Source organism: Macaca thibetana, chromosome 9 (assembly GCF_024542745.1).
Source record: "Macaca thibetana thibetana isolate TM-01 chromosome 9, ASM2454274v1, whole genome shotgun sequence".
NCBI classification, from domain to species: domain Eukaryota; kingdom Metazoa; phylum Chordata; class Mammalia; order Primates; family Cercopithecidae; genus Macaca; species Macaca thibetana.
In genome coordinates, this window is record NC_065586.1 from 71396710 (window position 1) to 71420772 (window position 24063).

Here is a 24063-nt window from a genome sequence, read left to right on the forward strand (position 1 = left end):
TTCAAGGGGAATGCTTCCAGTTTTTGCCCATTCAGTATGATATTGGCTGTGGGTTTTTCATAAATAGCTCTTATTATTTTGAGATATGTTCCATCAATACCGAATTTATTGAGAGCTTTTATCATGAAGGGCTGTTGAACTTTGTCAAAGGCCTTTTCTGTATCTATTGAGATAATCATGTGATTTTTGTCTTTGGTTCTGTTTATATGCTGGATTATGTTTATTGATTTGCATATGTTGAACCAGCCTTGCATCCCAGGGGTGAGACCCACTTGATCATGGTGCATAAACTTTTCGATGTGCTGTTGGATTCGGTTTGCCAGTATTTTATTGAGGATTTTTGCATTGATGTTCATCAGGGATATTGGTCTAAAATTCTTTCTTTGTTGTGTCTTTGCCAGGCTTTGGTATCAGGATGATGTTGGTCTCATAAAATGAGTTAGGGAGGATTCCCTCTTTTTCTATTGCTTGGAATAGTTTCAGAAGGAATGGTACCAGCTGCTCCTTGTACCTCTGGTAGAATTCGGCTGTGAATGCGTCTGGTCCTGGACTTTTTTTGGTTGGTAGGCTATTAATTATTGCCTCAATTTCAGAGTCTGTTATTGGTCTGTTCAGGGATTCAACTTCTTCGTGGTTTAGTCTTGGGAGGGTGTTTGTGTCCAGGAATTTATCCATTTCTTCTAGGTTTTCTAGTTTATTTGCATAGAGGTGTGTATAGTATTCTCTGATGGTAGTTTGTATTTTTGTGGGGTCAGTGGTGATATCCCCTTTATCATTTTTTATTGCATCTGTTTGAGTCTTCTCTCTTCTTTATTAGTCTTGCTAGCAGTCTATCTATTTTGTTGATCTTTAAAAAAAAAAAAACAGCTCCTGGATTCATTGATTTTTTTTTTTTTTTTTTTTTTTTTTTTTGAAGGGTTTTTTGTGTCTCTATCTCCTTCAGTTCTGCTCTGATCTTAGTTATTTCTTGCCTTCTGCTAGTTTTTGAATGTGTTTGCTCTTGCTTCTCTAGTTTTTTGGAGTGTGATGTTAGGGTGTCAATTTTAGATCTTTCCTGCTTTCTCTTGTGGGCATTCAGTGCTATAAATTTCCCTCTACATACTGCTTTAAATGTGTCCCAGAGATTCTGGTATGTTGTATCTTTGTTCTCATTGGTTTCAAAGAACATCTTTATTTCTGCCTTCATTTTGTTATATACCCAGTAGTCATTCAGGAACAGGTTGTTCAGTTTCCACGTAGTTGAGCGGTTTTGAGTGAGTTTCTTAATCCTGAGTTCTGGTTTGATTGCACTGTGGTCTGAGAGACAGTTTGTTATAATTTCTGTTCTTTTGCATTTGCTGAGGAGTTCTTTACTTCCAACTATGTGGTCAATTTTGGAATAAGTGTGATGTGGTGCTGAGAAGAATGTATATTCTGTTGATTTGGGGTGGAGAGTTCTGTAGATGTCTATTAGGTCCGCTTGGTGCAGAGTTGAGTTCAATTCCTGGATATTCTTGTTAACTTTCTGTCTTGTTGATCTGTCTAATGTTGACAGTGGGGTGTTAAAGTCTCCCATTATTATTGTGTGGGAGTCTAAGTCTCTTTGTAAGTCTCTAAGGACTTCCTTTATGAATCTAGGTGCTCCTGTATTGAGTGCATATATATTTAGGATAGTTAGCTCTTCTCGTTGAATTGATTCCTTTACCATTATGTAATGGCCTTCTTTGTCTCTTTTGATCTTTGTTGGTTTAAAGTCTGTTTTATCAGAGACTAGGATTGCAACCCCTGCCTTTTTTTGTTTTCCATTTGCTTGGTAGATCTTCCTCCATCCCTATATTTTGAGCCTATGTGTGTCTCTGCACATGAGATGGGTCTCCTGAATACAGCACACTGATGGGTCTTGACTCTTTGTCCAATTTGCCAGCCTGTGTCTTTTAATTGGAGCATTTAGCCCATTTACATTTAAGGTTAATATTGTTATGTGTGAACTTGATCCTGTCATTGTGATGTTATTTTGCTCACTAGTTGATGCAGTTTCTTCCTAGCATTGATGGTCTTTACATTTTGGCATGCTTTTGCAGTGGCTGGTACCAGTTGTTCCTTTCCATGTTTAGTGCTTCCTTCAGGATCTCTTGTAGGGCAGGCCTGGTGGTGACAAAATCTCTCAGCATTTGCTTGTCTGTAAAGGATTTTATTTCTCTTTCACTTATGAAACTTAGTTTGGCTGGATATGAAATTCTGGGTTGAAAATTCTTTTCTTTAAATGTTGAATATTGGCCCCCACTCTCTTCTGGCTTGTAGAGTTTCTGCCGAGAGATCTGCTGTTAGTCTGATGGGCTTCCCTTTGTGGGTAACCCGACCTTTCTCTCTGGCTGCCCTTAACATTTTTTCCTTCATTTCACCTTTGGTGAATCTGACAATTATGTGTCTTGGAGTTGCTCTTCTCAAGAAATATCTTTGTGGCGTTCTCTGTATTTCCTGAATTTGAATGTTGGCCTGCCTTGCTAGGTTGGGAAAGTTCTCCCGGATAATATCCTGCAGAGTGTTTTCCAACTTGGTTCCATTCTCCCTGTCACTTTCAGACGTCACCAGTCAGACGTAGATTTGGTCTTTTCACATAGTCTCATATTTCTTGGAGACTTTGTTCATTTCTTTTCACTCTTTTTTCTCTAAACTTCTCTTCTCGCTTCATTTCATTCGTTTGATCTTCAGTCACTGATACCCTTTCTTCCAGTTGATCGAGTCGGTTACTGAAGCTTGTGCATTTGTCACGTAGTTCTTGTGTCATGGTTTTCATCTTTATCAGTTCGTTTATGGACTTCTCTGCATTGATTATTCTAGTTAGCCATTCGTCAAATCTTTTTTCAAGGTTTTTAGTTTCTTTGTGCTGGGTTCGTAATTCCTCCTTTAGCTCAGAGAAGTTTGATTGTCTGAAGTCTTCTCTCAACTCGTCGAAGTCATTCTCCATCCAGCTTTGTTCTGTTGCTGGCGAGGAGCTGCATTCCTTTGGAGGGGGAGAGGCACTCTGATTTTTAGAATTTCCAGCTTTTCTGTACTGCTTTTTCCCCATCTTTGTGGTTTTATCTACCTTTGGTCTTTGATGATGGTGATGTACAGATGGGATTTTGGTGTGAATGTCCTTTCTGTTTGTTATTTTTCCTTCTAACAGTCCAGACCCTCAGCTGCGGGTCTGCTGGACTTTGCTTGACCCTATTTGCCTAGGTAGCAGCAGCGGAGGCTGCAGAAGAGTGAATATTGCCGAACAGCAAATGTTGCTGTCTGATCGTTCCTCTGGAAGCTTCGTCTCAGAGGTGTACCTGGCCGTGTGAGGTGTGAGGTGTCAGTCTGCCCCTAGTGGGGGATGTCTCCCAGTTAGGCTACTTGGGAGTCAGGGACCCAATTGAGCAGACAATCTGTCCGTTCTCAGATCTCAAACTCCGTGCTGGGAAAACCACTACTGTCTTCAAAGCTGTCAGACAGCGACATTTAAATCTGCAGAGGTTTCTGCTGTCTTTTGTTTGGCTATGCCCTGTCCCCAGAGGTGGAGTCTATAGAGGCAGGCAGGCCTTCTTGAGCTTTGGTGGGCTCTACCCAGTTAGAGCTTCCTGGCCAATTTGTTTATGTACTTAAGCCTCAGCAATGGCGGGCGCCCCTCCCTCAGCCTCACTGCCACCTTGCAGTTAGATCTCAGACTGCTGTGCTAGCAATGAGGGAGGCTCTGTGGGTGTGGGACCCTCCAAGCCAGGCACGGGATATAATCTCCTGGTGTGCCATTTGCTAAGACCCTTGGAAAAGCGCAGTATTAGGGTGGGAGTGACACGATTTTCCTGGTGGTGTGTGTCACGGTTTACCTTGGCTAGGATAGGGAATTCCCTTCCCCCTTGCGCTTCCCAGGTGAGGTGATGCCTCGCCTTGCTTCGGCTCTTGCTTGTTGGGCTGCACCCACTGTCCTGCCCCCACTGTCCAACACACCCCAGTGAGATGAACCCAGTACCTCAGTTGGAAATGCAGAAATCACCCGTCTTCTGTGTCGCTCACGCTGGGAGCTGGAGGCTGGAGCTGTTCCTATTCGGCCATCTTGGCACGGATCCTGGCTGATATTCTTCTATAAAGAACATTCCTCTCTTTAGTCTCTCCATTCCTGGATTTTTATTCAATGTTTTATCGTTTATAGTCACTAAGAATCTCTTGCTTCCTGACACTAAAAGACGATCCATTCTTGCTTTATATTTTCCCTGTCCCATGCCTAGAGTCAGCCATTTTTCTGACACCTGGCTCCCTTTAATGGTGAATCGTATTTTGAATGCAAACCCTGGGCCCTGGGTATGCTCATGCTTACTGGGGTATCACTGCTCATGCTTACTGGGGTATCACTGCCTCTTCAGTGGACCTAGTGATGAAAGAGATGAAAAAATCATGAGTTTATATCAATGTTTATAGGTTTGTGATTACAGTACCAATATTATTACTGACCATAAACCTACCTAGGCAAGTTCAAGATTTCCTTACAATTCTTTTTTTAACATACAGAAATTATGAAAATTTTCCAACATACAGAAAAGATGAAAGAATTATACAGTGAATACCCATATACCTACCACTGAGGTTCTACAATTAATATTTGTTTTATCCCTCTGTCAATCTATTTTATTTTATTTTATTTTTTAATTTTTTTAGAGATAGGGTCTCACTGTGTCTCCCAGGCCAGAGTGCAGTGACACAATGATAGCTTGCTCTAGCCTGAAACTTCTGGGTTCCAGTGATCTTCCTGCCTCAGCCTCCCAAGTACCTAGAACTAGAGGTTCATGCCACCCTACCCAGCTAATTTATTTTTTGTCTCTCAGCTTGCTTATTTATTTATTTTGTAGAGACAGGGTCTTGCTATGTTGCCCAGGCTTATCTTGAACTCCTGGCCTCAAGCAATCCTCCCACCTCAACCTCCCAAAACACTGGGATTACAGGCATGAGCCACCATGTTCAGCCTAATCTATTTTATTTCTTTATGACACAATTTAAAATAAGTTCTTTGCAGTTCTTTGTGTGTGTATATGTATATGTACACATGTATGTACATCCCTGTAGATATAGGGTAGAGAGTATTCAAAAATTACTTGATTATATTACTTTGTTCTCACAATGCTATAAAGGACTACCTGAGATTGGGTAATTTAAGAAAAGGAGAGGTTTAATTGACTCACAGTTCTGCAGGCTATGCAGGAAGCATGGCTTGGAGGCCTCAGGAAACTTACAATCACGGCAAAAGGTTGAAGGGGAAACAAGCACTTCCTTCACATGGCGACAGGAGAGCAAGTGAACTAATGGGGAAATGCTACACACTTTTAAACAACCAGATCTCATGAGAACTCACTATCACGAGAATAGCAAGAGGGAAATCCGCCCCCATGATCTAATCACCTCCCACCAGGTCTCTTCCCCAACACTGGGGATTACAGTTCAACATGAGATTAGGGTGGGACACAGAGCCAAACCGTATCAATGAACTTTTTCTTATGGTCTTCTTATTAAATCATAAACGGACTTATTTGTTTCTGTTTGCTTTTTTTCTCTTTGAATTAATTACATTTTTTGGATAGATAGTGTTTCCGTGTGCTCCTTCCCAGTTTCCAATTAGTAGCTCTTGCCACAGTTCCCACCCCAAGAACCAGCCACTATTCTGACTTTTTTTTCCACTGTAGGTTAATTTTGCCTGTTCTGGAACTTAGTATAAATAGAACTATACAGTGGAGGTTTCTTTCTTTCAACATAATGCTTTTGAGATTCATCATGTGTCAATTATTTTTTTTTCCACTGTATCACTTTTTCCAGTGTTGACTCTTTTCAAATTTCTGTATAGTTTTGGTTGCTTGCCAGTCACTTCAGGTAGATGTTTTTTAAATTTTTTGTTGTTTTCTGTGGGAAGATTTCTCCAGCATGAGCTACTCTGCCATTACCAAAAGAGGAATTTTAATTGATTAAAATTGCTTTTTAATCAAATAAATTTTTATTTTTTCTACTTTATGGAACATCTTGAGGTTTTCTTTATGACTTAATATGGTCTGTTTTCACGAGTGTTGCATTGGCTTTTGAAGTTACATTTCTTTTTATAAGAGTGTAACGTTAGTCAAAGGTGTTTGAAAGATCTGTGTTAATGACTACATTAGCTTTTCTGTAACCTTCCTTATTTTTTTGACCAGTTGAACTGTCTTATACTGAAACAGATAGCTTAAGATTTTTTATTGTTAAGGCTTAATTGTCTTCATCCTTGTATCTTCTGTACATTGTGCTTTAGGAAGATGCTTTGTAACATTTGGTACATTCGGTACTTGTGGTATATTCATTGTTAGTTGCAGCCTTTTGCATTATAAAGTGTCCTTCTGTTGTTGTCTCAGGTAGTGTTTTTGAACCTGAATTTTACATTGCCTGGTAACAAAATCACATCATCTATTTTCTTATTTGTATTTGTTTCATATATCTTTGTCCATCTCTTTATTTTTAGCCTTTCTGACTCACCTTTGAAGACTTGTTTCTTGTATTCATCCTAGAGTTGGGTTTTATATTATGAGCCAATCTGGAAATCCTTTTAATGGGAAAATTAAGACGTTTTATATTTGCTGATATAACTAATATATCTGATTTCAGCTACTATAGTATTCTTTTATATTATGTTAACTGTGGATATTATAATTACAGTCTTTTACTATGTGGTCTGTTTCCTTTGTTTTTCTTAAATTTTGGAAGCATTTTATAAGTCATAGTAGTTACTATAGTTTTATATAAAAAACTTTATATACTGATAACTATATAATGCCCTTAGTTCTTGTAAGTTTTTTATATATATTGCCCTTAGTTCCACGAGCCAACTAAACCTCTTCTTAAGTTACCCAGCCTTAGGTATTTCTTTGTAGCAATGCAAGAATGGCCTAACACAGGCTTTTGCTATTTTGATTTTTTGTTTTAAGTAATATCTTTTTTTTCCAGTTACTATCTGTGTCAAGATCAGTGAGCTTATTGTATTTCCCCCTACTCCACTTTTTTTCAAGTTGTGTTTTTTCTACTTTGGTGGAATGGATAATATTTACATAGTAATCTTATAGTCGTATCTTCACCTTTGTTTTAGTCTTTGATATGCACTCAAGTAGGTATAATTTTCACTTCTTGTTCTTCCGTTGTACTTTCCAAAATCATCTCTTTTGGAAGAAGCTCATCAGCTAGAAGATTCTTCCACATGAGTACAGTTTTCTTCACTTTCTTGCATGTTTAAAGTGTTTTTTTTTTTAGTGTTTCTACTTTTAGGGTCAGTTTGCCAGTTATAAATTCCTTAGCCAACACATTCTTTCCTTGAGTTTTGTGAAGACTTTGCTCCATTGTTGTCTTGTTATTGAGAAATCTAATCTTTCATTTTCTTTCCTTTGTAAATGAGTTTGACTTTTTGCCTGGAGACTGAAAGTACTTTTCTTTATCTTAAAGTCTGATTATTTTACTGGAATGTGTGTAAGGCTGACCATTTGGCACATTTTGGGACTCTTGATATGTGGATTGTTCTTTTTTGTTTTCAGAACGTCTTTCTGAATTATACAGAAATATTCTTCCTATCTCATTATTTTGTTTTTCCTGTTTAAGAATTCTGATTACATATAAGTTGGATCTTCTTTGCCTGTCCTCTATGTCTATCACTTTCTGATCTTTTTTAATACCGTATTTCATTTTTGTTCTTTTGGTTCTTTTCATTCCCATTTACTATGTCCCTTTGTGTACTTTTGCTTCTATATATTTATCCTTGGACACCTTACATTTTAATGTTCATTTCAGAAATGATTTTATTTTTCCAGTTTCTCTGCTTGTTCTTTCCTCTCATTCTCTCCTCTCTTTGCATATCTGCCTGTTGTTTTTTCTTTCCTAGTCTCAAATTTTGGATTTTAGGTTCCTGGTTTCTTTCATATTTGCAATAATTTGTATAAATGCACTTAATTCATTTTGGAGTATTGTGTTAACAGTTTTTGTTACTTTTTATATTTGTTGGAGGTGGAGTTGGTAGAGTATTTTAATCAAATGAAGAGTTTTGATTATCTACTTTTATTTATAGTAGCTTTCTATGGGTAATTGGAGTCCATTTTTGTCCCTAAGGAAATATGTAGGATTTTTCTGAGCCAAGTGATTAGGAGTCAGGAGTCAGGACCCCTTATCCTTAAGGGGTATGTTCTATCATCCTTCCTGGATTCCTGAAACCACAGATAATACTAAGCCCTATGTACATTATGTTTTTTTCCTACACATACATACCTATGATAGTTTAATTTGTAGATTAGGCACAGTACGAGATGAACAACAATAACTAATAATAAAATAGAACACTTATAACAATATACTATAATAAAAGCTATGCAAATGTGTTCTCTCAGAATATCTCATTTACCCTTTTTGTGATGATGTGAGATGATAAATTGCTTTTGTGATGAGTTTAAATGAGATGAATGTCATAGGCATTGTGGTATAGCATTAGGCTACTATGAACCTTGTGCACAAGCACTGTGATACCTTGAGAGTTAGTCTGATAATCTAGACGGCAGCTAAGTGACTAATGAGCAGGTGATGTATACAGCATGGATACACTGGACAAAGGCATGATTCACATCCCATAGGGCAGCATGAGATTTCATTACAGTACTCAGAATGGTATGCAGTTTAAAATTTATGAATTGTTAGGCCAGGCACGGTGGCTCATGATTGTAATCCCAGCCCTTTGGGAGGCCGAGGTTGGTGGATCACTTGAGCCCAGGCGTTTGAGACCAGCTTGGGCAACATCGTAAAACCCTGTCTCTACCAAATAACATTAACATTAGCTGGGCATGGTGGCGTGTGCCTGTAGTCCCAGCTACTCAGGAGGCTGAGGTGGCAGGATTGCTTGAATCCGGGAGGTGGAGGTTGCAGTGAGCTGAGATTACGCTACTGCACTCCAACCTGGGCAACAGAGTGAGACCCTGTCTCAAAAATAAATAAATAAAAATAATAAAACTTATGAATTATTATTATTATTATTATTTTTTTTTTTTTTTGAGACGGAGTCTCACGCTGTTGCCCAGGCTGGAGTGCAGTGGCGCGATCTCGGCTCACTGCAAGCTCCGCCTCCCGGGTTCCCGCCATTCTCCTGCCTCAGCCTCCTGAGTAGCTGGGACTACAGGCGCCCGCCACCGCGCACGGCTAATTTTTTGTATTTTTAGTAGAGACGGGGTTTCACTGTGGTCTCGATCTCCTGACCTTGTGATCCGCCCGCCTCGGCCTCCCAAAGTGCTGGGATTACAGGCTTGAGCCACCGCGTCTGGCCAAACTTATGAATTATTTATCTCTGGAATTTTTCATTTAATATTTTCAGACTGCAGTTTACTCTGGATAACTGAAACCATGTAAAGCAAAACCATGGCTAAGGGGAGAATACTGTATTTGGTTTCTTAGTTCAAGGATGTTTTTTATTATTGGAACTGTGAAGAGTAGTTTCCTTAATAAATGATGTCTTTTGGGATGCTGGTTGGTTAATTTTCTGTTCTTTGATACTAATGTGTTTCTTGGGATTTTAAACTTCATCTACTTTCTTCCTTTTTCTTCGTAGCCAAGGCTCCAAAGGACACCTCTCTCATTCTTGTGTTGCTCACAAGACTTAACTTTTGAACCAAAGTACTTTTGGAGCCCTTTCTTTCACCTCTCCAGGAACCAGTACTGTGGTACCCACTAGGTCTTAGACCCATTCACTCTTCTTCTAGGGGAAATCCTAAGGTTGATATTGCTTGTGGTTTGCAATGCCCACCGCACTCTTATATGCAAGGCCTCTACAAGCTGGTTTTGACGGTTTCAGATGTTAGTTTCCCCATTTACTGTAAATTAAAATTCGTAGAAGTCTCTGTTTTTTAGTTATGCTGTTGGTGTTGACTGTAGGTCATTTTATTTGCTTTCCTTGTTGATCTGAAGGCTTTTGTAGAATGTGTGAAATAAATCTGATTTAGATGGTTACTCCTGTTTTACAGGAACTGGTAAGTCATTCTCTGATCACTTTAACTACTGGGTTACTGCCTCTTCTATGTGAGCCCCAACCTAAATACTGAGGCCAAAAATATAAATACTCAGAAAGTAATCCTTGTATGTGTGTAACATTTTAAAGAATGACATAGGATACATTTAAAATATTCATTTAGTAGCTCTGTGAGATAGTGAATCTTTTCCCCATTTTACAAATAAAGATGCTGAGGCTAAAAGGTTAATAGCAACCCACTTATATAATTAGTTAATAATGAGTAAAATCCAATGCTAAGTATCCATGTCTACTGCCTGCTCCATCAAAATGACCATATCCTTATTTCATTTAACAGTCCCTAAACATTCATTGAGTTCTTTAGAATGTACTGAGCTGAGTACCAGGCACTGGTGATAGAGCACTGAACAAAATAGACACCCCAACCCCCCCCCACACAAAAAAGTACACACGGAGCTTATATTTCAGCAATATCCTCCAGTCTGTGCCCTTCCCACCACCCGCACCGCCCCGCACCCCGCAACCCCTTCTCAACCCGGTTCATCTCTTGACTTACTTCTGAAATGCTTTATTTGGCTTTGTAAAAACAATACTAATCAGTGTCATTTATAGCACTTAATTATGTGTGTCATTCAACATAATTGTGATTTTTAATTGTGCCAAAATAATTTTGTGAGTTTTGTATGATTGTTATACTACTCTCTCATCCTCCAGTTTTTTTGTTCATTGCTCAGGTACTATAACTCAAAAAAGAAAAGTATAGGTTGGAAGTGAAAATTGTGTACTCTTAGTTCTATATAATACTTGTATTTAAAGACATTACTGATTTTATTTTTAAGATATTTATGAAGCTATAAATTTTATACCATAGTTTTAGGATGCGTTAAAATTTCATGCTAAATGTTTCTGAGTATCTTAATCTTTACTTATTTGCATCAGAGGTAAAGGATTTTATAACCTGCTTTCAAATAATAGACTCCCATTTAGAATTATTTTAGTGCTTCATTAAGAAAATGTAAAATGCTTTCATCATTGGGCTATTTCTTATTATAACTTGTTAATTTTGGCAAAGAAATGCTGTTTTAAATTCCCACTTGGAACAGCATAAGATAGGATAATCTGTATTTACTTAGTCAGTTTTAATACAGATTTTTGAGCAACAATGTGGCAGATTGGCACCCTCTTTTGGTCATTTTATTTACCTACAGGCAGAAATATAAGTAATACAAATTAAGTTGTCTTTTATATGTTTATCTCTATCTTTTAAGTTAGCATTTACAAATCTCAACCAAAATAATGCTCTAGACTGGGTTCGTATGAATAAGGTACACTATTATCTAGCTGTGCTTTGTTTTGGTAATTTTGTGCTTATTTTCTGTTTCCTCAGGCTGGCTCTCTAATTCTAGCATTCAGAATTAGCATTAATATTGCAGATTTTTGAACAAGTATTTATATTAAACTATTAACTACAGTAGCACATTATTAGACAGATAGTGTGTAACAATTTCATTGTCAATTTGGATTAATTAGAAAAAACATCACATTTTAGTACCCTAAATAGCAGTTTTGTTATTTGAATTGAAAGTAATTCAAGCTTCAGAAAATTAAGGCTGAATTACTTCAGTTTTTCTCCTCTCATTTTTTAAAAGACAGACTTAATTTTCTAAGATTATATGGTTAATTGAATTTATATTATAGTTTGACAATATTTGTGTATAATAAGTTTACTCACCAGTCCTGGAAATGCCTATGCAAATAATTTATAATTGCAGGGGAGAAAGCTATACTCTGCCAGGTAGTTGAATAGTTTGGAAGGGGGAAATTTTTCTTGGTAAATATTCAGCAAGTTTGCTTTTGGTAGTTCTAGTATTTCAGAATTTCGTTTGCCTGCCAAAGCCTCAAATTTAATCCAATTTAATAATACCTAATGGATCTCAACTTTAGCATAATCTATGACCTATTCCATAATACTTAAGTTACTCACTATATTTGAGCTTCCTTGTGCTTTTTCACTAAAATAAGTATTTTAAGAATTTATATTATGCGTTGCTCATATAGGCATTTTTAGAAATATTACTTTCAAATGCCAACCAATTATGTTTGTATTGTATTTCTTGTACAAGTTCGAAGAAATTGAGATTTGTGTTTGATTTCTAGTGGGCCTTTCAGTATATTATTTCACTAAAATAGATAATAAACTGTTCGATTGAACTGTTGAATTGAACTTAAGTAATAAGCAAGATAATCTTCTCTGACATGACAAACTAATATAAAATGTTGAACTTCACTCTTTAAAATTTATGATTCAATGAAACTTTATTTTGAAATAAACAATGAGTATTTGTATGTTTCACTGAGTGAATTCCCTAGTTTTAATACCAGATATGGCCATAAAGTAATTAGATAGAATTCTGAGAATATATGGCTTTAAATATACTGCATTATTTTAGTCATACCTAATGTATAATTCTATAAATACTATGTAAATATCTCATAAATTTATGAACTTTACATCAGTAAATTATTTTAGCTCATTTGAAATATACCACCTATATACTTATGAGTTTAATCCAGTAACGGGGCAAAAAAGTGGGATGATATATTTGTTTTCATATTTGGATGCATTATAATGAATATATTGGCAGTGTTTTTAACAGACCTACTGAAAGCAGTGTGTTGCTGTCATCTCCTTCTGAAAACGTCCCATATCAAATTCCCATCCAGTCTTTCTCCAGAAGCCTTCTTAGAATCCAACAGTATCCAAATGGCAAATTTCCATCTTATCACTTATTTGAAGTAACAGATTAAATTAACTGGTAGTTAATTAGCTGACTAAATTAAATAGGAATGAAAAATACAAAGAATAGTCTTGGAAATATTGCCCTGTAAATGGAATGCTAATCTCTAAATGCAGTTTATTAGGAAAATAGGATATTGGGGAAATAGTCAAAGATTGGATTGTTTCTATCTATTTTTAAAGTTTTCATGGTAATAAAATATTCTAACTTCAGATTTGTAAGTGTCTTATATCCCCATAATTTCCTTTGAATCATAATATTTTTCTCTCTAAATTTTATTCTGTCTACAGAGCTACTCTGTTTCTCATCTTAGTTAGTTACTTTATTGTTTTAGCATACACTTAGTTCTTTGGAATCTTGAAGAAATTAAATATGATATTAACTGTAGATATTTATACAGCAGAGGGTACTTTTTTGGATATTTATCAGATTCTATATGGATTAGATACTCCTGGACAGCAAATTACATGATAGGGAAGTTCGTTACTGTTTCAGGCCACTGTATTTAGTAAATTAGAAATGTAATTTATGAAATTGTGATCTAAGGTATTATACTTCTGGGGACATGGACAAATATTGTATGTCTTGTTTACAGATACAAGTGATCACAAAAGTCTTTCATCGTAAAGTAACCAGTATACAGTCATCAAGGAATATAAAGTTTATATGAAAAATCAGGGAGTGGCTCCAAATATTTCTTTTAACTTGCTAACTGTTGACTAAACATCTTAAAGTTTGAGTCAAATAGTTTACATTAACTGGAAGTCATTATTCATGGATACACATTTGCTTTTAATATTTCGACATTTGTGAAACACTGTTAAAACAATTGCTTATTAGAAAAGATCTTTTTTTCCATAAGGTTTTTTGTTTTGACAGTGATGTGAAATTTGAAAGTAAAGAACGAACAGCGTGTAAAGGAAAGATTGCCATATCAGGTATGCTATAAATGAATCTTTTATATTGCTGAATAAATTCTATAACATAACTACATGGTGGATTTTGGTTCATGCCCTGTCTCCATTCTCTTCGTTTTGTTTTTCATGCCTCTATCAGAATATTTGTTCTAAAACACTGTTTTCAGCATTATGTGCTACATTTATATAGAACTTTAGAGTTTAAGAAAACTGTTTTATACATTACATACTCTACAGTTTTCTCCTTAGTGCACCCTTGTAAAATAGATAGAGTAATTGTTATTTTCTACAGATTCAGAGGGTAAGTGACTGAGCTGGGCCAAACCCAAGTCTTTTGACTCTGTTCCTTTCCTGCTCAGAAGCTATAATGTTTTTAATGTTTTGTCTGGGCCAGAAGTTCCATAAGGTTTTGGTACCATGTTTATTTTGGTCATCACTTTATACCTAGAAGCTAGCACAGTGCTTGGCTCATAGTAATTGCTCAGTGACTCTTGGATGAATGGCTGCTCTTCATTGCCTGTAGTGTAAAGACCACACATTTTTCTTCAGTCTTCCAGTTTGACCCAATTTTTTTTCTAGTCATATCTTCTGTTACTCCTAAACATAAGCTGTCTGCTTTAGCAGACATTTCTTGTCCTGGCAACATAACCCATGCTTCTGACACCCAATTAGCTTGTGAAATAACTACATTCTCTTAAAGATCTGTTTGTTCATCTATATATAATATAATCTCCGTTACCATTCCAGCTAGAAATGATGTTTCCTTTCTCTGAATTCCTCATGCAGTTAGGAGACCCTTCACCACTAGATGGCACTTATGCTGTGCAGTCTCAGTTTCTCCAAAGGGTTCAGGAAGCTAAAGACAATGGCTTGTAGATGCCACAGACTGAAATGAATACATGGCTGACTCGTGTGTACAGTAGTCAGATAATGCACTTTTACAACTATTTTCTTGTCAGTACATTTTCGAAACAACAGTATATACCTCCGTGGGTCCTTAAGTAATCACTAGATTATTGGCCAAAAGTCTTGTACTAAAGAGCCTGCTACATTTGAGGCACCGTCACCTAAGGGACTGTTTCTAGTAATATTTTTCTGGATAAACAAAATTATCACACAGGACGGTAGACCTACATTTTACAAAGTACATAAATGGCCAAAATCTGAAGAATTGCATTCAGCTAAGCACAATATTCTTCAGAAAATAACTGGAATATGTAAAAATTTGTTGCTTGTTTTATAGTTATTTATAGTTGTTTTTATCTTTATAATACAAAACAAAACATGTTTTATCTTTGTATCCTTTTGCTGTCAAACATGTACTTTTATGTAGTATTGTTTATTATGTGTAATAAATTTTTTGTGAATAAATTACTGTACATCTTTGAGATTTTATAAAAACTAAACATATCCTTCATTTCTTGCTTCTAATATAGTGCCACTCAGTATATAAATGAGATATGTTAAGTTGCTGTTAAACACTCAAATGCCATGATAGTCAACATCTATTATCATTTCATAAGTTTATTGATTGTACCAATTCATAATAGAAATAACTGTACATTTAGAAGGAGTCTATTAAGTAAAAGTATTTAAAATAAAATAAAAAACTATTTCCTGCCCACAATTACTCAAATGTAAAAATTGAACATATTTCTACATGTGTTTCTTCTTTCCAAAAGATAATTTTAAATTAAATTAAGGAACGGAAACGCTGAGAAAATCAGATACTTACGTAATGTCTTTTCATCTTTGCCTAGACTTAATTATATCTTGTATGTGTTTGTAAAAACAAAATAAAAAATGAATTCACCTTTATAAATCCATTTTCTTTTGCTACTGGGATGAAAATGTGACCTTTGCTTCGGTAAAGATGAATATTTGCAACGAAGTTTCATAATGTTTTGATACACTGATAGCCAGAAAATACCTGAGTTTTTTGTTTCCAGCTACACCACTCCCTGGCCAGGTCTTTATGAAACTAAATCACTAATTTACTCTTATTATTTCTGCTGAACACCGAATATTTACCATATGTAAATGTAGTACTTACCGTAATTATATTGTGGTAATTAGCTTAGTCACCGACTACTAATTTAATGAATAAACCAAATCAGTTCACCAAGTACCTTAGTTTTCACTTTTGAAAATGATAGACAGACTTCTGGGACTTGATAGCATCAAGTCAGCTGTCTTATTATGACTCTCTCAGTTTACCATTAAAATGTCAATGAAGACATAAAACAAGACAAAGGTTAGAGTACTGCAAACTGAAACTGAGCCATTTGCAAGAACCTGAAGGAAGTTCTATTATTGGAAGCTGAATTCAGAAATAGAATTGATGGGTTACAAATCCATTGCTGTCTGAAGAGCGCAAGACTACCTGGGAAATCGGTATCCAACTTCTCCTCTTGTGGAGCTGATATCTACCCTCCTCTCTTAGGCATGGGATAGAAGAAGGCTGACCCACAGGTTGTGAGTGTACAGCAAAGGAAGTCAGGATCCGTGTCCCTCCCATGATAGTATAAATAGTTAATGCTCTGTTAATCCTAACAGAGCAAGAACAGCTGTGAATAAGTACAGTTGTGAAATGAAATGAGTCAGCAGCTGTGGTCAAGCAAGAAGAAGTGGACTTTTTGGCAGCATATCAGCCAAGTCATAATTACAAAACAATAAAGCATTCTCATAGAAATCAAAAACAAAATTACAGTGTCTGTTATATCAATATAATTTAACAATTTTAGAAATTCTAGCTAAAATAATAAGGATAAAAGATGAAACTATTGAAAATAAATAGATAAATTGAATACTGTTTTAAGATAATAGATTGTAGGCCCAGCATGGTGGTTCACGCCTGTAATCCCAGTACTTTGGGAGGCCAAGGCAGGCAGATCACTTGAGGTCAGGAGTTTGAGACCAACCTGGCCTACATGATGAACCCCTCGTCTCTACTGAAAATCCAAAAATTAGCCGAGTGTGGTGGCGCATGCCTGTAATCCCAGCTACTCCGGAGGCTGAGGCAGGAGAATCACTTGAACCTGGGGACAGGGGTTAGGGGGAGGGTGGAGGTTGCAGTGAGTAGAGACCACACCATTGCACTCGAGCCCGGGTGATACAACAAGACTCTGTCTCAAAAAAAAAAAAAAAAAAGATAATAGATTGTAAACTTACAAAACTTAAGAGAATTTACTTCAACTCTATTTTAATGAATAAAGATTCAGTAAAAATGGCTGGATTCAAGATAAATATACAAAAAGTGGTACTTTATCTTAAAATCAATAATAACTAATTAGAAAATATAATACCAAAAAAGATATCCTTTACAATAAAACCTCCAAAAAACAAAAATATTAATTATTCAAGAATAACCTTAATAAAATGTAAAGGCAAATTGTTATGCTATTCTATATAAAGACAGAATATTATAAAGTTATCAGTTCCTAAATTAATTTAGATAATGGAATACTAATAAAACACTTGGGGAAGGGGGATTTTGACAAGATTTGTTCTAAAATTTATATAAAGAAATTAGCAAGTAAGAATAAGGTGTTTTCAGAAAAGAAATATATCTAACAGATTAGTAAGTATATTATAAAGGTACAATAGTTACAATAGTATAATGTTGCCAGGCATGGTGGCTCATGCCTGTAATCCCAGCACTTGGGGAGGCCAAGGAGGGCAGATTGCTTGAGCCCAGAAGTTGGAGAACAGCCTGGCAAACATGGTGAAACTCTGTTTCGACGACAAAAAAAAAAAAAAAAAAAAAAAGGTGTAAAAAGTAGGCAGCCGTGCGCAGTGGGTCACGCCTGTAATCCCAGCACTTCAGGAGGCCTAGGTGGGCTGATCACAAGGTCAGGAGATCAAGACCATCCTGGCTGACATGGTAAAACCCCATCTCTAGTAAAATAGAAAAAAATTAGCCAGGGGTGGTGGCACATGCCTGTAGTCCCAGCTATTTGGGAGGCTGAGACTGGAGAATCGCCTGAACCTGGGAGGCAGAGGTTGCAGCAAGCTGAGATCGCGCCACTGCACTCCAGCCTGGGCAACAGATGGCACACACCTGTAGTCTCAGCTACATGGGAGGCTTAGGTGGGAGATTTGCTTGAGCCCTAGAGTTCAAGGCTGCAGTGAGCCATGGTGGCACCACTGCACTCCAGCCTGAGCAACAGAGCAAGACCCTGTCAAAAAAAAAAAAAAGGAAAAATAATACGGTGTTGGTATTTAGCTAGACAGTAATTAATAAATGATTCAGATTCATAAAAGTATAGTCAAGGAACAGGTATTTACTCAGAATGGCATATATGATAAAGATGTCATCATTAATCAGTAAGGAAGAAACATATATGGAGTTAGAACAGTTATTTTTATAAGAAGAATATATTTTTACATCACACAGTAATTTCACAGATTAAATAACTTTTAAAAGTACAAACTATAAACAACATCTAGAAAATGTGCTGTTAAACGATAACACTTTATGTTAGCTTTAATAGAATTATTATGGAATGCAGAGGTTCAGGTCACTGTAAAGAATAAAACTTAACAAAATTATTACTTGTCATTTCTTTTTCCCTTCTTTGTAGATATTCGAATACCACTAATGTGGAAAGACACTGATCACTTCAGCAATAAAGAACGTATGTATGATTTTAATTTGTAATTGAAATGTTTTCTTTAGTATGTAGTATATCTGATTTTTGAGGAAAAAGACTGCTTCCTTACTGAAATAAATTGATGTCATTTGAATAAGCAGCATCTTGAACCGTTTTCTGATTTTTAATATAAATATGTTGCAGTTACTTGATACTAATTAATATAGTGCATATGTAGTGTACTTTTAGTTGTTGATAGGAACCAGTGCAAGGACAGTGAGTACTGGGTTCAGAGTGGGAACGGGGGAAGGGAAATGTTTAGCGAATAAAGGTAAAGCAGAAGAAAATGTTTAGTGAATAAAGGTAAAGCCAACATTTCTTGTATTTGACCAGAGTCTGGAAGATTTTTCTGCCTTATTTCATTACTTCAGGTTATTTAACAGGATGAAATAAGGAAAAATTTTTAGCTTGATCTGATTTTTTTTCCTTCAGTATTTTATGGTTTTATATAGTCTTTACAAATCCATGTATTGCTTAGGTCATGGAAATTAACCTCAAATGATTTCTAGCTGTTAGAGGCAAAGCAGGAAAGATATGATAATACTTTATCTTCGTTGTCTATTGTGATAGCTTTGTTCCTTGTACTTTAAAAACTGAATCATATTAAGCATAATTAGTTTTATATGAAGAATTTAAAATCAGGTTAGTGTTTGTTATTCAATTAGGAAATATAATTTGCTTTACAAAGGAATACATGTGGGAATTAAGTAAAGCTTTCTGATTACTAAAGAGAATAAGTTTTTCTGAAGAGCAACATTTTCTAAAAATGAGGATTTAGCCCTTTAATCACCTAATACTTTTTAAAACACCACCAAATTAAAAGGCCCAGCAGCTATGTTTTTTGTGTTCTCATGTCTATTTTATTGTTTTTTTTTTTTCTTGTGGTTTCCTCCCTTGCTGTTAGTTTGGTGGAAAATATTTTGCTGTCGTTAATGTGCCTACTCTTAACCTCTTCTAATAAAAAACATCTTTTTCTTAAATAGACTTGGAAACCAAAATGACAGAGGTAGTAGTGTGTGTGTGAGTGTGTGCGCGTGCGTGTGCATGTATATAAAGTTTACTATTAATTAAAGCTTAAGGAGTTTAATAGGAATAAAATTTATGAGTTTGGTGGTTTCTTTAGGCTGCTGAGAGGCCTATATATTTAACTTTATTTTTGCTTCCTTGTTGAATTGTTGTGTTCTAGTTGAGTAAGGTATTCCTATATACTGGCAGAACAGTCACTGTAAGACTTAAGGGTTACAATATACAATGTATGAAAAGAGTCTATTAATAATCTTTAAGCTAATATTTTTCATTTCAAGTAGATTTTAACATAATGATTTATTACATGGATCGTTGCTTAATATGTTGTTATTTTTCCTCCAGGATCGCAATGCTATGCCATTTTTTGTTTATTCAAAATGGGAGCTAATGTGTTTGATACTGATGTGGTGAATGTAGATAAAACAATCACAGATATATGTTTTGAAAATGTAACCATATTGTAAGTATTTTTTAATCTTCAGAGAAAAATCTAAAATTCTTTTTTAAAAGGAAGTTCTTATTGGGTTTTTGGATTCTTTTTATGTTTAAATGTTTAAGTGATCTTTAAATGTTTAATATGATTTTAAAAATTACTTTGTTCAGAAGAAGTCCTTTTCTTTCTGCAATTTTCTGATGTAAAATAAAAATGGAAATATTGTAATTACTGTTAGCAATAAATATTTGACTTATAGTTCAGTTATTAACTAAGCTTTGCATACAACAGAATATCCTGTAATGTTATTTGATATAGAGATAATTTAAGCATAAAACAGGATTTTTATCTCATGTAGGATATTTGGTTGCAGAAATACTACAATAGTATAACAACTTTATTTACAAAATAGTCCTGAAGTACATGCTATAGGAAGAGCACTTTGAAATTTTGGGGTGTTCTTTTTCTTATGGTGCACTTCTTTCATGTACTTCAAAACAATAAAAAAAATGGGTGATCCTCAGGGCTGTTTTTATGGTCCCTGCTCTTTTACAGGCTCATTTTATTGTGGTCATAATACAGAACAAGAAAGAACTCCTTGGGTAGCCATAGAAATCATTTTTAACTAACATAGTTTTTCCTGCCCTCCTTCAAAGGTTCTGTGTGCCTAAATCAGTGTGGGATTTGTATTTTAGACTTTTGAAGACATGATCTTTAGATCTAAATGTTAATAGCGACTAACTATTAATATAAAAACCCATATGCATGGTTTTTGCCATTTTCAGCTATGGAGCTAGACAGGTGAGATTTCAGAGGCCTAGTTTTGCCACTCACATAACATTAAAAAAACCTGTAGCAAACCATATTTTGTGGCTTCTGGTCCAGTGTCTCATAGTAATAGTATAGCCTGGAAAAATAAAATGCATTGTTCTGAGTTATAAGTAGTAATGCAGGCCTTCTTATAAGCTGTATTGAACCAAAGGAATTTATTTAGGGTCCAAAAGATATCCCCAAATGCTTACATAATTGAGGCTAAAAAAAATTACTTTTTTCTTAGTTATCTGGATACATTTATTTCCATTATCAGCTATTGCTAGTGAATTTTTTTTTTCCTGCCAAAATTACCCGTTAATGGGCCCTTTTCTTCACATCACTTTGCTATTGTTTGTTTTTATCATGGAGACAAAAATCAGACTTTTTTTTTTCCAGGGAAAGAACAATAGAAGTTAGGAAGACAACACATGATTTATAATTTTTTGAGAATTCTGTAAATATTTTAAATTGTTCTAAAAATAACTGCTGACAAATGTTATAAATGTTGAAAAATGTGCTTTTTGTTATGATGATTGTTTTTAATAAGTATTCAATATTTATGAATCTCTGGTTTTTCTCTAAATATTGACTTTTTTAGTCATTACCAGGAATACTGTATGTTTAAAAGTTGCCAAATAATAAACTATAAAAATAGCTGGAAGTTATTCCTGGGATTTATTCAAACTATAGATTGGCCATTTATATCTTTAAAAGTCTGTGCTCCATTTTTTAAATCTCTGAAACTGATGGATCTTCCATCTGCAAGTAACATCTGCTGCTGATGGACCTCTTTTGCAGTCTTAAGTATATTTTATTGTTAGTAACACTACCACAGTCTTTAATGCTAAAGGTAGTTCATTGTGTCTGAAGAAGGGCAAAGCCAATCTTAACTTTTGCTAAAATTGCAGAATTTTGTATATTGATTTAATAAATATATATCTAGTACTTTCTACATTCCAGGCACAATACTAGATTAAGAACACAAAGATCACCCAGACAGCAGCCATTCTCAAGGAGTTCATGCTTTGAAGTATATATTTTCCCCTATATAACCAGATAGTAAAATGTTATTTATAGTTATTAGGTGCAAAAGTCGGGGCAGGTCAGGGGACACAGTGAAGAGTGCACTATAAGTGACTCTTTATAAAGAAGAAATGAAAACTAAAGGTTTAGCAGATTTTTTTTGGAAGAACAGTCATTTCAAAAAATTACACTTATAAATACCTTAAAAATGTATTAAAGGAATGACAAGGGGAAATAGTATTGGCAACAAAATGACCAGGGTATTTTATTCTTTCTTTAACATCCCTATGTATATATTGGTTAAACTGAATTAAGATTGCCATAGTTTTGAAGCTGATATCTCTGAAAGTTGCAGTAAGTCTCTCAGGCCATTTAGATGCCAAGTAAACACTGAGAGATTCTGTCTCGTTAACGTATTTTAACATAAACTTATTCCAAATTCTTACTTTCCCCCCATAAATCTTGCACTTAATTGAGGAGATTCTGCAATCTTCTCTTGGCTCCCCTGCAGTCTTTTCTTTATTTTAAAAAGAAAGTTTATTGTGTATATTTGAGGTTTATAACGATGTTACAGGATACATATAAATAGTAAAATGTTACTATAATCAAACAGATTAACATCTGTCATCTCACATAGACTTTTTTGTGACAAGAGCAGCTAAAATCTATATAACAAAACTCTCTAACACAATTTTATTAACATTCGTCCTCATGTTGTTACAGTACATTGTATCTCTAAACTTGTTCATCCTCCATATCTGCTATTTTGTGTCCTTTGACCTACATCTCCCCATTTACTCTCCCCCAATCCTTGCCCATGGTAACCACTGTTTTATTCTCTATTTCTATGGTTTTGAGCTCTTTTTAAAAAATATTCCACATATAATTGAGATTATACAATATTTTTATTTCTATGCTTGACTTATTTGACTTAATATCCTCCAAGTTCATCCATGTTGTAGCAAATGGCAAGATCTCCTTTTTTAAGGCAGAATGGTTGTCTGTTGTGTGTGTATACACACATACTTTATTTTCTTTATCTGTTTTACCGTTGGTGGACATATCTTGGTGATTGTGAATAATGCTGCATTCTTATAGTTTCTTCAGTATCTTGGCTATTGTGAATAATGCTGCAATGAACAGGTGAGTGCAGATAATTTCACAAGGTAATGATTTTATCTCCTTCGAGTATAAACCCAGAAGAAGGACTGCTGGATCATGTAGTAGTTCCATTTTTAATTTCTTTAGGAACCTCTATACTGCTTTCCATAATGACTCCACCAGCAGTGTACTAGGGTTCCCTTTTCTCCATACCCTCGTCAACATTTATCTCATGCCTTTTTGATAATATCCATCCTTATGGGTGTGAAGTAGTATCTCATAGTGGTTTTAATTTGCATTTTCCTGATGTCAAATGCTGATTTTAAATGTTACATAAACATAAAAGAATGTTGTAATTTTATTTTCTACTGAGTTAAATTTCTAACATTATGAATGCCCTTGTTTTTAGTAATGAAGCAGGGCCAGACTTTCAGATAAAGGTGGAAGTATATAGTTGCTGTACAGAAGAATCTTCTATAACCAACACACCAAGAAAGCTAGCTAAGAAACTCAAGACATCTATAAGTAAAGCTACAGGAAAGAAAATAAGTTCAGTGCTTCAAGAAGAGGATCATGAAACGTGCTTGCTCCTCAGCCCTGCTGTTTTGTAAGTTTTTAATACTGTATTTATGGTGACATAATTATACATTTTTGATATTTTAAAGTATTATATGTGAAGTGTATGTTTACTTTATAAATGGAAAAACATCATGAAACAAAAACAAAACTTAGTTATTTGACATTTACTCAACTGAGGTATCCTTAATACCCTCCTTAAAAGGTAGGACGTTGGTTGAGAGTGTTTTTAGTGATTTGGAATTCTAATGCAAGTTGAATATCCCTTATCTGAAAGCCTTCACGCCAGAAGTGTTTTAGATTTGGACTTTTTCAGATTTTGGAATATTTGCATATACATAATTAGATAACTTGGGGATGGCACCCAGGACTAAACATTATATATATATACACACATATATATATACATACATACACATACACATACCTTATAGCCTAAAGGTAATTTTCCATGATATTTTTAATAACTTTATGCATAAAACAAAGTTTTGACTTCAAACATCACATGAAGTCAGGTGTAGAATTTTCCACTTGTGGTGTCATTTAGGCGTTCAAAAAGTTTCAGATTTTGGAGCATTTCAGATTTTCAGAGTAGAGATGTTTAGCTTGTATCTACCAAAAAAATGAAATGTTGTTGGAAAGGAACTATGTGCATGTCAAGGTATTTCTTTACCTATTAATCTACTAATTAAATTGCTCTATGTATGTCATGCTTTATTCTTAT

General features: G+C 35.1%; 2 protein-coding genes across 3 annotated transcripts in view; one reads left to right on the forward strand and one right to left on the reverse strand.

The window, feature by feature from the left end:
• Nucleotides 1-24063, reverse strand: part of NRBF2 (nuclear receptor binding factor 2) — a 1206382-nt gene that overhangs the window by 910005 nt on the left and 272314 nt on the right. The gene's annotated exons all lie outside the window — the stretch shown is intronic.
• The window catches only part of RTKN2 (rhotekin 2), a 79698-nt gene that overhangs the window by 16177 nt on the left and 39458 nt on the right, over nucleotides 1-24063 (forward strand). The window contains exons 3-6 of one of the 2 annotated variants that reach the window (XM_050803041.1): nucleotides 13678-13736; nucleotides 18299-18352; nucleotides 19736-19853; nucleotides 23173-23370. In XM_050803041.1, coding sequence (XP_050658998.1) covers nucleotides 13678-13736; nucleotides 18299-18352; nucleotides 19736-19853; nucleotides 23173-23370 — 429 coding nt within the window. The remainder of the gene's footprint in view (nucleotides 1-13677; nucleotides 13737-18298; nucleotides 18353-19735; nucleotides 19854-23172; nucleotides 23371-24063) is intronic. The other variant, XM_050803042.1, reaches the window with a different exon arrangement.